Source organism: Anolis carolinensis, chromosome 1, assembly GCF_035594765.1.
Source record: "Anolis carolinensis isolate JA03-04 chromosome 1, rAnoCar3.1.pri, whole genome shotgun sequence".
Lineage (NCBI taxonomy): Eukaryota > Metazoa > Chordata > Lepidosauria > Squamata > Dactyloidae > Anolis > Anolis carolinensis.
This window is the reverse complement of record NC_085841.1, coordinates 304,652,304-304,666,644: the sequence shown is the minus strand read 5'-3', so window position 1 is coordinate 304,666,644 and position 14,341 is coordinate 304,652,304. Positions and strand designations below refer to the sequence as shown.

Below are 14,341 nucleotides of genomic sequence, written 5' to 3'. Positions count from 1 at the left end.
TGATATGTTACTTACACCAAGCCTGCTATGCCCCTTGCCCATTTCCTGCTCTAACAAGGAATTGTAGGCTGATTGACAGTCAGCTTGTTGCTTGGAAACATTGGGATTCCTATATACATCATCACAGAGAATTTTCCAAGTGAAGAGACAGACGGCCTGGAAAGAGATGCCCCTTTCACAATTCTTCCTAATTTAAAAATCAAATTACTTGTAGAACTCCAGCTCTTCATTTTTTAAATTTATTTTTGTTATCAAAGACAATGTCCAGAAACAGTACTAAGGAATCATGGCATTGTTTTACAAAAGTTCCTATCAGACGATTATTTTATTGTTGGATGTACTCTTTATTAATGATGAGATGAACTAAATTGAATTTGCTAACAAAACCTTTGTAAAGAAAGGTCTAGGCTGATTTTTGAATCTGTTGGTTGAAGCATGTTCAGTGGTCAGAAAAACAGTTCAAGGCAAGTAAGACTCTTGCCTATCAGCAGGACTGGCATGGCTCTTCCAAAAGGTCACTGATCTTTCAAAGAGAGGCACCATGTTTTAGATTCTGCACATACAAAATATGCTTATGTCACTCAAATTACACAATGCAGCAGTATTAAAAGTCTTTTTATAGTCAGAGGATTGAGCCCAATGCTCATATATGACTAATGGAAAGGATATATCCTTTAAGAGACAATTGTATAAAACAACAGATTCTCTGTTGAATGTATATCAATGTGCATGTGTGCGAGTGCATATAACAAAGGAAGTCCAAACAATGGCCCATCCAACTGTTCCAAGCTTTATATCCAGTCTGAACGATAAAGGCATTCATTTTAACAAGATGTTAAAATGCAAATTCACATCCCACCAAAGCCAACAGTTAGTATGGTTGGTTGAAAGAGCTTTAAAGTGAGTGTTGGTGTGAGTTATCCAGGTTGTCTCTATTTGTCAGCTTCTGGATATGTGGGATACTTGACTGTCTCAATTTTCTCTTTTACTTTGTAGGAGGGATATAAGCCTGTTTTCCCCAATTTTCTATTGACGCCTTTTGAGTAACCATCCCAATGGTTTCCAGCAACACCAATTATATCTCCAGGTTCCATAGGAATTTCATCAGCAGTTCGGGGATGGTGAGCATAAATGGCAATCTGATTATGGGCATTCTGTCCCCCAAAATAATAGATATCATCTAAGGAGTGGAAAAAAGCAGATGCATCTGGATGTAACGTCTGCATGATTTCATAGGCAACTCGACAAACCTAAAAAAACCAAAGAATAAGAAACGATGAGCAAAACATAGCCTACTGTTTGTAGATTAGTACACACTATATTAGGTTAATGTAAGACTTCCTGAAAGAAGTGAATCCTTTTCAACACAATACTGGGGAAAAAAGAGATAAAAGCCTGATTCTCCTATATAATGTTATTAAATATTAAATGATCCCTACCTTTATAAAAATCACTGTCCATCTTTACTGTATAGGAACATCAGATCCTACTGGTAACTTAAAGGTTCTTACTTCATTGGTACTTTGCCAGATCTAGCTCAGATTTTAGTATTCCTCTTTAGGTTCTCTTCTTCAGAATTAGCCTAAGGTTCCTAGAAAACCTCTGCTCCCTGTGACTATGATTTCCCTCTGCAGCTATATTCTTCAGCAGCACCAAAGCTGTCAGACTTAAGTACAAGTCATCTTGGAGCTGAAGATAAAAAAAAAGTCTTGGCATCAGGCCCAAGGCTTTGGATAACCGAAGAAGATTAGAATGACTAATCATCTCTTGACCTTCAGAGCAATGTGTAAAACCTTCTTGGTTTTCAGAGTTGCCACTAAATCGATTAAATGGAATATGAATAAGAAGATATCAAGACCCAAACAGAGTTGCCGTACCAAAGAGGGGAATAAAAATGAATAGCATGCAACTGCCAAGAGACACTGAAAGAAAAATTAGACCAATCATCATTTTATTTCATCCTTATCCTTGGGAATGAGGTAAAGAATAGTGATAAATGCTTTAATAAAAAGGTAGACAAATGGTAAGTAAATAAAATAAATTCTAATCTAGAGTGAACAAACATGCATCTATTTTAATAAACACAAAACACAGTGTCATTTGTCAAAAACTCAGATTTACATATTCCCTATCCATCTTCTCCCAACAAAAACACAAACTATTACTAATGCTTGTGAGGGATATTATTATTCCAATGTAAATATAGAAAATAAGTATTATTTGGCTGCTATAGTTTTAAGTTATAGTTCTCTGTCAACAGTGATTGCAAAAATTTTACTATGAAGAATGAAAGCAGGTATCTTTTTAATAAGTTTATATGCATTACAGTCAATAGGGCTGTATATTTTATATTTTATAGTTTTAAACTTTAAATGTAACACAGAAATATTTATGCTGGCTATTTTCAGAATGTGATTCATATGTTACACGCAACACTGCATTGTTTGTTAAAACTGTTAAAATATTTGTTCTAGTTATTTGAAAAATTGATATAGACTGCAGGGGATACATGAATCGGATTGATATGTTCATGAATGTACATATATTCTTTTACTTGATTTTGTAAGATATTATAGGATTTGTAATGGCTTTTAGACAAATACAATAAATTATCAATAAATATTTATGAATGACACAAATATTTGCAAATATTTATTCATCTATTTCTAAATTTACTTACTTACTTACTTACCCCATTTCTATTGTCCTTTTACCATGTACATAATGTTATTATTTTAGACAGAATAAGCAGCATTATACACTGCTGTAGTCTGTTCTTTTTAAACAATTTCAGACTTTAAAAAAGAAAACATGAATTTTCAGAATAATATAAAATACTAGCAATTAAATGTTATATATTATTACTTCTACTACTTATAAAAAGATAATGGGAACAAAGATATTGTCTGTGGAACCTTCAACTCGGTGCCATTGGATAAATGATACACAGAACTTCATTACAGTGCATTAATAGCTTACCTGTGAAGAGAATGTGCAGACAAGGAAGTCTGCCTGAGACAAGAAATGAATATCCAGAATCACACCCCGCAGAGAGTTTTCAGTGTATCGATTATGAAGACCCGCTGACCATGATATAGAATTGTCACTTATAAATTCATAATCTGAATACCTGGAAAAATGCAGCATCATATCAAACATTAATTTGTAAAATTAAACTGATTCCATACCGCCCCACCCTCATTGTTGGGCACATGGCCTTTATGACATTTTTGGTAGTTTTAACTTCACTTATTTGAAATAGAAACTCAAGAATGACAATGACTATATCATATGCTTCACTTCCAGAGATGTTAGTAACCAATTTAAAGTTTTTATCTACTGAGACATTTCATATATCTTTCTTAAAATATTACCTATGTTTCACTGAACTTAGTGATCACGGAACTGATTTTAAAGTTCTGCTACAAGATATGGAATATCTCTGAACCTGGATCTTTTTCTGGTCCCTCAAATATGGATAAAATAATTCTGGCTGAATTTTTAAAGTTCATTTTAATGCATTACAACTAGTCAAATTCTTTAAATTGCCTAGTATATCTAATGAGAAGATACTAAGAATGAGAAAATATGAATAACATTCCGTCTCCTTAATATTTCTACTAAATTTCTAATTTGAAAACTACTAGGATAAGCTGCTTATCCTTTTTAATAAATTATTTATACACATTACCATATTAAGCCACATCATAGCAAATTCATTTTTTCCATCACTGCAAATACAAAACTGTTTATTAAAATAATGATGACCTATTTCAGCTGATCGCCACATCAAGTTATTCTGACCATAAACTGTCACTGGGACACAAGCTGGGTTTTTAAAGAGTTGGAACAGAGAGCTAATAGAGAAAGATCATACTTATGTCAAAGCAAAAAAGTACTTTCATGATACCAGGAAACTACTTTTGACAACAGGTATTTCTTGAATTAGTATCTCTTTTAATAACAGGTACTACATAGGACAAAACGGAAGAAATGTAAAAACTATTATTTTAAGTGTAAATCTAGCAGATCTTCCATCCTCTATATGTGGGACCTTTTCATCTCTATAAATCACTATGTATCATCTCTCTCTATTTTCCAAAACCATAACTCCCCAAGATTCAGCCGGATCTCTACTGTGCCAACCCTCAAACGTGCCGCTACTTGTGGGTTCTCTACAGATGTCCTGGAACTCCCGCACCTTAGTCCAGTCCATTGCCTCATCCTCTGAACTTGTCATCCCATCCTCCTGATTCTCAACCCCATCATCCCCCTCAAAGCCCTCAAATGAGTCGTTGTTAGTAGGCTCCATAAGTATTTCCCGGATCCGCTTCCTTTATCTCTGTCCTCATTGGAGTCTTGCTCACGAGTAGTCTTTCTTCCCCTTCTAGTATTCCTAATAGTATCACTACTCAAAGACTCCATCACAACATGCAGGGTTTGTTTCCCCTTTGGATGATATTGTGTTTGACTGACTCCGCCAGACGCCTTCGGCGCCCCGCTGTTCGTCTCTTCCTGCCTGCTGGTGTCCTGCTGTGAATTGGAGTGCTTTTTCTGTTGTTTTGCACAGTTTGGAGTTTGATCCGGATTATACTCCGGTTAAATCTGGGTTATTTTCTAGGGTATGGGTTTTTGCTTTAACTGTGGAAAATACTGTGCTTCACACTGAAGATTAAGTGTTTTGAGCCTTTTTGAGTTTGTTTTTGGGTTCTTTTGTTGTGAACTAATAAACTACTTTTATTAAAGACTGGTCTGGTGCTTTAAGGGGTCTGTCTTGCAACACTGCATCTCTTTCTCTTGTAATTTAATGTTCGGAAATATGAACACAATCATCAGGACTCAAATACCCAATAGGACACTAGATTGACATAACACACCTTCATTGAAAGGGAAGAGACTTATCAAATATATAAAACAGGAATATTCATAATAGAATTCTTGCATATAGTCAATTAACGAAATTTAAATAAAACAAACACATGCATACATTTATTAGAGTCATTATCATACAATATTGTCTTACTTGGATTTTGCCTCTTGCAATAACGAAGGATCATCTGTAGCCAAGTAAACTCGTTTTTTATCAATATGCATTCTGCGGGCGAGAAGTTGGAAGCGTTCTTCCACATGTATCATGTATTCTTCAATAGGATGGAATGCAGCTTCTGTTCCCACCTTGTCTGTTCTACGAACATGTATGCTGAAATTTTTTTTTAAAAAAAGTTTTGTATTTCTCTTGGGGTTTTTTGTGCTTTTAATAGAATGAACCTTTAAACAAATTTGCATTAATAGACAAATTTATTTAGAAAATTATCTCTAGAATTATTGGGTATGTCAGAAAACCACTACTGTTCTATGTCAGAAAACCATTACTGTCCCAAGTAATGGTGGACACGAGAGAGGGCTTTCTCAGTGGTCGCTGCTTCCCTTTGGAACTCCCTCCCTGTCAAAGTTAGAACTGCCCACTCCCTCCCCTCCTTCAAAAAACACCTAAAAACTTATCTATGCTCCATAGCTTATGGAGAGGTTGATGAGTAATGAAATCCCTCTCCTTCCCTACCGGGTTCTGTCAAGGGTTTACACATTCACAGAGCCACTTTTACATTTATATTTTATATTCCCAGATTTTATATTTAAACAGTACTTATTGCCATTGTACTTTATGAGGCCTTATTGTTTATCCTCCCATAGTGTCTATTTTATATGCAGTTTTTATATGGCATTGAATATTTGCCTTTGTATTTGGTAGCCGTCCTGAGTCCCTTTGGGGAGAGAGGATGGGTTAGAAATAAATTATTATTGTTGTTGTTATTATTATTATTATTAATATTATTATTATATTATTATTGTTGTTGTTATCGTTCTGTCCTTCAAAGCTTAACATAATGATTAGACATTTTGGGAGCTAAGTGCTAATATATTCTAGTCATACAACAGCAGAAATATGGCATCATGATCTTGCATATTTCTTTAAACTGCTATAGTTGAACAGGGTCAACCTGACCTTTCTTTACATACTTACCACTTTCAAATGTGGTTGCCAAGTTGTACAATGGCAGTGGGAAAGAAAAAGCACACACCCTTACATACCTGATTACAAATAAGTTTTAAGGTAAGGCTATTCCTTTAGTATGATTTTAAAATATTAAAAGTATGTTTGCTCACTAAAACATTACAAATGTAATTGGATTTTTAATTCATACATTCCTTCAATTTAAAGTATTGATTATGACCTTCAAAATTATAGGTGTTTTGGGCTTAGGGTATTTTAATGATTATGTTCTCTAAAAGGGGCTGATGTCAGACATGGTCTTTTTTTAGCATCACTAGGCAAATAGTGCAATTGCCCACCCAATTCCAGGAGAATTATATGGTTCTGACATTAAAGGTTTTCTAATGGTCTGTAACAAATATTTTATTTCATTGGTCCTTGCAACTGGAGTGATTAGTAACATCCTGCTCTTTTAATATTGTTTGGCACATAGCTCTGATGGTTGTTTGGGAGAGTTCTGTTTTGCAAATGCTTGCAATGAAGGTTATGGCAACCGTATTTTGAGACAGGAAAGGTGTGCTTCTTGCAAAACCTTAGAAGAGCAATCCAGGACGAGCGTGGGGGAAAGTTGAATGCATGCACATATGCAGCTGCGAGAAGGGACGCCCGCCTGGTTGAGGATGCAAGCCAAGTGGCAAAGTTTGGTGGGGAAGGACTTTCCAAACTCTTTTATCACTATGAGAAGTGCCTAGATTTCAATGGGGACTATGTTGAGAAGTGGTGTTTGGGTCTGGCTTTCAACTGCATATGGTAAATGTTTTCTCCTATACTTTGTTCATTTTTAATTCCAAAATGTAATCTACTTTCTGGATAGCCCTCATATTAGTACTAAGGGGAAACTAGGGAAAGTCTTCATATATTCCCAGCCCCCGATGGCGCAGTGGGGTAAACTGCTGAGCTGCTGAACTTGCTGACCAAAAGGTCGGCGGTTAAAATCCAGGGAGTAGGGTGAGCTCCCGCTGTTAGCCTCAGTTTCTGCCAACCTAGCAGTTCGAAAACATGCAAATGTAAGATCAATAGGTACTGCTCCGGCGGGAAGGTAATGGCACTCCATGCAATCATGCCGGCCACGTGACCTTGGAGGTGTCTACGGACAATGCCAGCTCTTTGGTTTAGAAATGGAGATGAGCACCAACCTCCAGAGTCAGACATGACTAGACTTAATGATAGGGAAAAATCTTTACTTTTACCTTACAAACAAAAATCACAGTATTGAAGCATTCTTTGAGTTATGGTCTTCCACCAGTATTTGGTGGTCTTTTTAAAAATAATAATAATAATAATAATAATAGATCACCCTTCAGGATGTTCTTTGGTTTACTCAAAAGTAAATTATATTCAATTAGTAGAACAAAACATAGATAGTATCTTCAGTAGCATAACAAAAGTTCTTACCCAATAACAGGATGTTTAAAACCAAGTTTTCTTGTAGCTTCCTCAATTTCCTTTTCTAACCAAGGTTGTGGACGAATCAAGTATTTGACAAACTGTGAGACCCACCACACTGCAGGATCTCCATGAACACGAATTAGGCGATCGGCCAGATCCTCTGGGATAGCCAGTGGCAAATACGGAGGTCGTGGATGCAGACTGTCAACTATTGGTAGTTCTATTACTTGAACATCTTTATCATTTGTCTCTCCTATAAAAAAATTAATCAAATTAAAATTAAAGGAGAGTGCACCTGTGCATCTAAACAGGAGGTCATTTGTACATTTTAAAAACATGTTTGATAAATCCCTAGAAACAGGATTACAGAAATAGAACTCTTACAAAATTGCCATAAGTGCAGCCATACTTTAAAGGCAATTCCAAAAAAAATCGGATGGCAGAAAACCCCCTTTTTTTGGTAAAAAATATTATATGAGTCAATCCAGCAAGGCAGGCATATTTGTTCAAACATTCTGAAACTTGGAGGAATTGCCAAAGAAAAGCAATGTTACAAATCCCTCAACTATTTGAACAAGGCACATGATTTATGACAATATACAATAACAATCCATATACATTAAATAAGAAGGTGACAGAACACTCGATTTATAAGAAACTTCTCAAAACATTATTGAAGTAACTTACAATCCCAAATTGGTTGGGCATATTTATTATTGAACTTTAATACTGGCCTCTGATCTTTTGACTGAGACTGAAAGATGATCACCTTATGGTAGTATTGTCTCATAACCATTGGACCCTCACTGGAGACAAATGGACATATACAATGTGATACAAAGAAAATCAATTCAGACTGAAAGCAACATAAATTAACACCAGGGTAGTAGGGTTTGTGTTTGTGTGTGTGTGTGTGTGTGTGTGTTTATACTTCTGTATTTATTCCTGTTTTAAAAATCACTTTCATTTAATTCCAAATGCAAGAATTGCATGTAACAAAAAGGCTTCACAAAGCATGTGAATGAGAAAATGGACACTCCGTAACAATGATTTTTCAAATGCCTTGACTCCCATTTTTGTTAATATATTGCAAATGCCAAGTACCCAGAAAAGATTCAGCAGCAATATCAGATACATTTAACAAGGCAAGCAATATTCAATATTACTTGAAACTATCTGAATAGTTCATCATTAATTTCTAGCCATCCTTGGACTGTAGATGTTAAGTTCAAATAGACAGATTACCCCTGGTAGAAAAGACAAGCAATTGATTTGGAATTTGTGCTTTAAAAAAAAAAGTCTATTGGCATGTATGAGACACAAAAAATTCTTCCCCTAAAGTTAAGGATGTGTGAACACTTATAAAGGACATATTTTGTTATCTTCACAACAGACAAAAACTCATTTTAATTCACTATGTACTAACATTTGGCTATGCTACAGATTTCAGATCATGTCAAAACTGTGGAACTGTAAATTTAAAGTAAGTCACATTTATTTATTTATTTCCATTATTTCTATCCTGCTCTTCTCACCCGAAGGGACTCAGGGCGGCTTACAAAACTGGCAGAATTCAATGCCAATACACAACAATACAAAATAATAAAACATAAGCAATTAAATACAGATTTAAAATAATACAAAATACTTGAGCCATTCATCCACAAAACATTGTACATAAACCTTAGTCCAGACCGAGTCGAAGGCAACGAAACTTATTCTTTGAATGCTTGCTCGCATAGCCAGGTCTTCACTTTCTTTCTAAAACTCAAAAGGGATGGAGCCTGCCAGATGTCACTAGGGAGGGAGTTCCACAGCCAAGGAGCCACCACTGAGAAGGCCCTGTCTCTCGTCCCCACCAGCCGTACCTGACGGGGACGAGAGACACATTTGGGCAAGTAAGCTGGGCCGGAACCGTTTAGAGCTTTATAGGCTAAAGCCAGCACTTTGAATCGTGCTCAGTAGCTAATCGGCAGCCAGTGGAGCTGACGTAACAGAGGAGTAGTGTGCTCCCTGTACGCCACTCTGGTTAACACCCTGGCTGCCTCCCGTTGGACTAATTGAAGCTTCTGAACTGTCTTCAAAGGCAGCCCCACTTAGAGTGCATTGCAGTAGTCTAATCACATGCAGCCCAAAGATACCGTAAAGATTTCAGGCTTCTACTTTTTAAATGATAAAGGAATTTAAAATACTATAGTTAAGTGCATAAGCTAAGAAAACACACATACATGTGAATTTGTACCTATTTATTAATTTCAGCAGCACATCTTTGAATGAACAAAAACAGATGCAATTATCTTTGTTTATTTTAGTACACAACTAAATAAATGTAAATGTTTGTGAGAAATCAATGAATTTCAATGGAAAATATTAACTGGCTTATTATTTTCTTCCAGGTGTTGTTTCTATTTCAGGCATCAAGAAAGAGATTTAAGTGCACCACCCTCAGTCTTGTGTTAGACAACACTGCCTAACCCAAGTAACCCTGATGCACACGTGAAAAAATGGCAATCCTTGGAAACAAAAGGAGGAAGGTCCTGTTGGGATAGAGGGGTTTGTACTGTGGGGAACAGTTGATGCAGGTAGAGTAAAACTGAGTATGTTGCTAATTTGTAGTAGTAGTAGTAGTAGTAGTAGTACCATGTTTCCCCTAAAATAAGACCTCCCCAAAGAATAAGACCTAGCAGGGGTTTGGGGGGGATTGCCAAATATAAGGCCTCCCCTGAAAGTAAGACCTAGCAACAAAGGCTGCAGCAGAGTTCCATTGGGAAACATGGCTGCAGGGCAGAAGCAGCACTCATACATACACACCGGAGGGAGGGAGGGAGAGAAAGTGCTTGCTGGCCTTGCCTTGCCTGTCCCCCAGCCTCCGTGGCTGCTGCTGCGCTGCCGTTTCTTCCTTCCGTCTCCGTCCTGGCCATGCTCCCTTCGCCCCCAAGGCTTCTGATTGGCTCCTGGAGCCAGGGCAAGGGAGGGTGGGAGGGAAGGAAGAGGGCTTTCCACTCGCCCTACTCTTTCTGTTTCTTAAAGGTACAGGACGCATAGGGATTCTCCTCTCATCCTTATTCCTATCCTATGCCATGAAACTTATTATTTTATACTATTATTCTATTACCATATTATTATCATCATATCTGTTACTATTATTATATCCCATTATTATATTATCCTATTAATATATTTTATATCATTATATTATATTTTTCTATTATTATTATTATTATTATTCTATTATATTTTCATATTATTATATTATTATTCTGTTATTATTATATTCCATTTTATATAATCCTATTAATACCATATTATTATCATATTCTGTTATTTTTATATCCTATTATTATATTATCTCATTAATATATTGTATATATTATATTATTATTATATTATCATATTATTATTATAGTATATTATATTATTCATCATTCATGACTACACTGAAACTAGAATAGAGAGAAATCAGCGTGGAAACCTTGTGAAACCTAAACTGCAAGAGGTACCATAGATTGTTGTACATGTAAATAATGGTAGTAACAAGAAATTCTTGATAGGATTCATAGTTTGTCTGGTTATGCTGGTTTGTGATGACAACTAATTTACAGTATATAATAAATGTTCATTTTGTTGTTATAAATGTGAGCTCTTCTTCATGGAAAAATAAGACATCCCCTGAAAATAAGACCTAGTGCATCTTTGGGAGCAAAAATTAATATAAGACCCTGTCTTATTTTCGGGGAAACAGGGTAGTAGTAATGTAAATTGTCTAATATATGAAAAGAGCAAACACAGAGTTCTTTAACAAGTCTAATAAAATTCAGTGATTGGGTAGTTCAATACTGTTGATTGGAGAGCTTGTAGAGGTAGCAATTCCATGACAACTTTGTGTGTACACAGGTATCTTGTAAGTAAACACAAAGCAGGTTAACACAGATATTACTGAGAACATGACACTACCTTTCCAGCAAAAATATACTGAGCCTAAACAGTTCAATTTCTCTCAATTCTGGGTAAAGAGCAGTTTAGAAATATTAGAAGAAGAAGAAAACAATTAAAATGGAATGGAGAGTTTTCATCCTAGACAAAATTATCACATCTTCCCAAATGCCAGTATAAAAGTTATCTGTTGAAAGGGTGATTTACTGCCACACAACCATCATTACATTTCTATGCTTAGCAGACACCCTAAACAATTATATGAAAAATAGCACACTTCTGCAATCATTTATTCTTTCTTAAGATGATAATGAAAAATACTGGCCTTTTAGAAATAAAACATATTCATTATATCACATTATCATGAAGAGAAAAAGTAATTCTGAAACAGTAGATGCTAGAAATAATTTATCATTTGTTGGAAATGCAGGAATGGATTTTAAATGTATTCTTTTTGTTATTAAACACTATCAATATAATTGATTTAATATAAACAGGCTGACTGGTCTAATGAGTTTAGTTCTGATTTGCATAATCCCACTGAAACAATGTCGACTACATCATATTTCTCACTATCACAATATCCACTGGAAATAATTCAAGTGGAAGCCAAAAATCTCAAAATCTATTCACTCAGTTTGAATTGAGTTATAAGACAGAGAGAACAAATAGCATCAAGAAAAGAAGTATGTTTAAAATGGTTGCAATTTTTTTTGGTTACAGCTTATGCACGTTTTTGAACTGGCACAGAACCATTATTTAGCTGTCCACACAAGAAGAAAATGGAAGGCAAGCTGCAGTGCCCCAAGGTGCAGACTAACACTGTGAGGCATCACCACTTGCTTGGTTGTGTAGCTAAAATACAAACCCTTAAGTTGGGTTAACATAAGTGAGAGTCTGCCTTAAACTGAAGTCCCAAATACACCCCCATATATTTCTGCATATGCATCCAGTAGTTGCAGGAGTGTGTCAGGAATGCAACAAGTTGACTTCACTACAGCAATCACCAACTGTTTTCAAACTACAGAAGCACCTGTCCACAGCAAGGCGAGTTGAGGCGAGGAACCACCATTTCAAGTCTTCAGACAAAATCCTATAGGTACACTATGGTAACTGAATGGTTCAACAATGTGAAAATGTATTCTTGGGGATCATTCAAACCACTTCTCTGGGCTATTTTTTGGTTGAGAGTCATTTTTGGTAATGGGATATTAACAATAAGCAAGTCACACCAGAAGCAACTTGCAGTTTTCAAGTCGCTCCTAACACACACACACACACACACACACACACACACACACACACACACACAAAACAAGCGCAAGACCACAACTCCTTCCCACTTGTTTCTAAAAACCATCCAAACGGTTACAAAAATACCCAACCTGTAATTTGACACTATTCATATCCCATTACCAGAAAATGGCCCAAATTTTAACCTTGCTTTGTTTCTTCCCTGGACCACAGGAAGTCTACATATGATGAAGCAAAGTAGCACAAATGACTGGCTCCAGTGGAAGAGACTGGGATATAGTAGGATTTCACTGACTGCTTCCTGTCCATACAAAGTATGTTCTTTCCACCCAGTCACCACCATCACCTGTTATAGGGACTATTCAGGTCCGGGTTGGAAAATGTAGGCCACTGGCTAACCCCTTCACAGAAATACTTTCTCCCCTCAATAGAAAATTTAAATATTAAAGATTATAAGGCATTTTAAATTAGAGGCTTTGATTTATGATTTTTCTACATTTAGTTTCCTTAAACATTTTTGAAGAAAACAGGATGGAAATTTAATGAATTTACTAAATAATTAATATATTGATTCAAAACACCCTCCTGTCCCCTAGATTTAATTATGCCTGCCTCTCAGCTGATTTACCTTTAAACAAAAACGGACACTAGAATCTCTTTGGGGGCAGGGAGAGAAACGTTCATGGAACTTTTGTATTAAAAATAATGTTTTTAAGGGCAGGGATTGGGTATACTAGGGCATCACGTGCAGTTTGCACTTTATCCGCCCGTTTTCTACATCTGCTAAAGGAGCTATCAACATTTGTGGATTAGTTTTCATATTCCTGCAGCAAAGAGAAATGTCCTTTGCTTATGAAAAACATTTAAAATAATTTAACTAGTGGCTGCAGAGGGATAGAAAAATGAAGTGAGGTAGCACTTATTCTGCAGAAATAAAGTAATAGGATCACTAAGGTTTTAAGTGAGGGGCAGTACACTTTTCCAGAGAAAGAGAGTAGGATCACAGAGATTACACTGGAAGCTTAATGTTCAAAGCAGAGGTCAGGATATCACTTACAGCATGGCTTCAATGTCCAACTCACCAATTCTTCCACCTCACCCTGAAGACCATTTTTTTCTCTCTGACCACTATGAGTGCTACAAGACAATCTCCAGTTTAAGAATAGAAGAAAATTTGCTTGAGCTGCGGCCAAAATTGCATCCATCACAGAACAGAGTTCCTGCCTGAAGAAATTTATCTACATTATCTTTCACATGACAGCATAACTCCAGGAAGCATTTTTCTCCTCAAGTAATTTGCCTTGCACACAACAAACTTACTCAGTTTTCTCCAAAGGTTACCTTGAAATAATTTTAGCATTCAGAGTGATACAGCTATTTAACATCTTTTATTTACACAAAATTACTCCAATCTGCACAAATATGACAGATGCCAAGTCACATCAAGTGCTGATTTACTCTGTGAAGCTACATAAACTGTAATTGTTTGTCTGTTTTGTGCAACATCACCTTTTCAGGAAACCATTCCTTTCATATTGGATGATACAGCTTCAGCTACAAGACAATGGAGCCTGAAAACCTGATATTACTTGATATTGCAAATAACAAATGTTCAATTTATGAGTGTTCCTCATAAATGAATGGTAATTTTAAGCAACCTTTGAAAATCGCTTACAATAATATTTTTTCTTTGACTTTTAGAATGAAAAATAC

The 14,341-nt window shown here is 35.9% G+C and overlaps 1 protein-coding gene across 1 annotated transcript in view; it reads right to left on the bottom strand.

Moving 5' to 3' along the window:
* Positions 1-225: 225 nt before the first annotated feature.
* fut8 (fucosyltransferase 8) overlaps positions 226-14,341 on the bottom strand; it is a 108,064-nt gene continuing 93,948 nt past the window's right edge. The window contains exons 7-10 of the mRNA XM_003214611.4: positions 7,448-7,694; positions 5,024-5,200; positions 2,980-3,130; positions 226-1,250 (exon numbers count right to left, since the gene is read on the bottom strand). Coding sequence (XP_003214659.1) covers positions 933-1,250; positions 2,980-3,130; positions 5,024-5,200; positions 7,448-7,694 — 893 coding nt within the window. The 3' untranslated portion in view covers positions 226-932. The remainder of the gene's footprint in view (positions 1,251-2,979; positions 3,131-5,023; positions 5,201-7,447; positions 7,695-14,341) is intronic.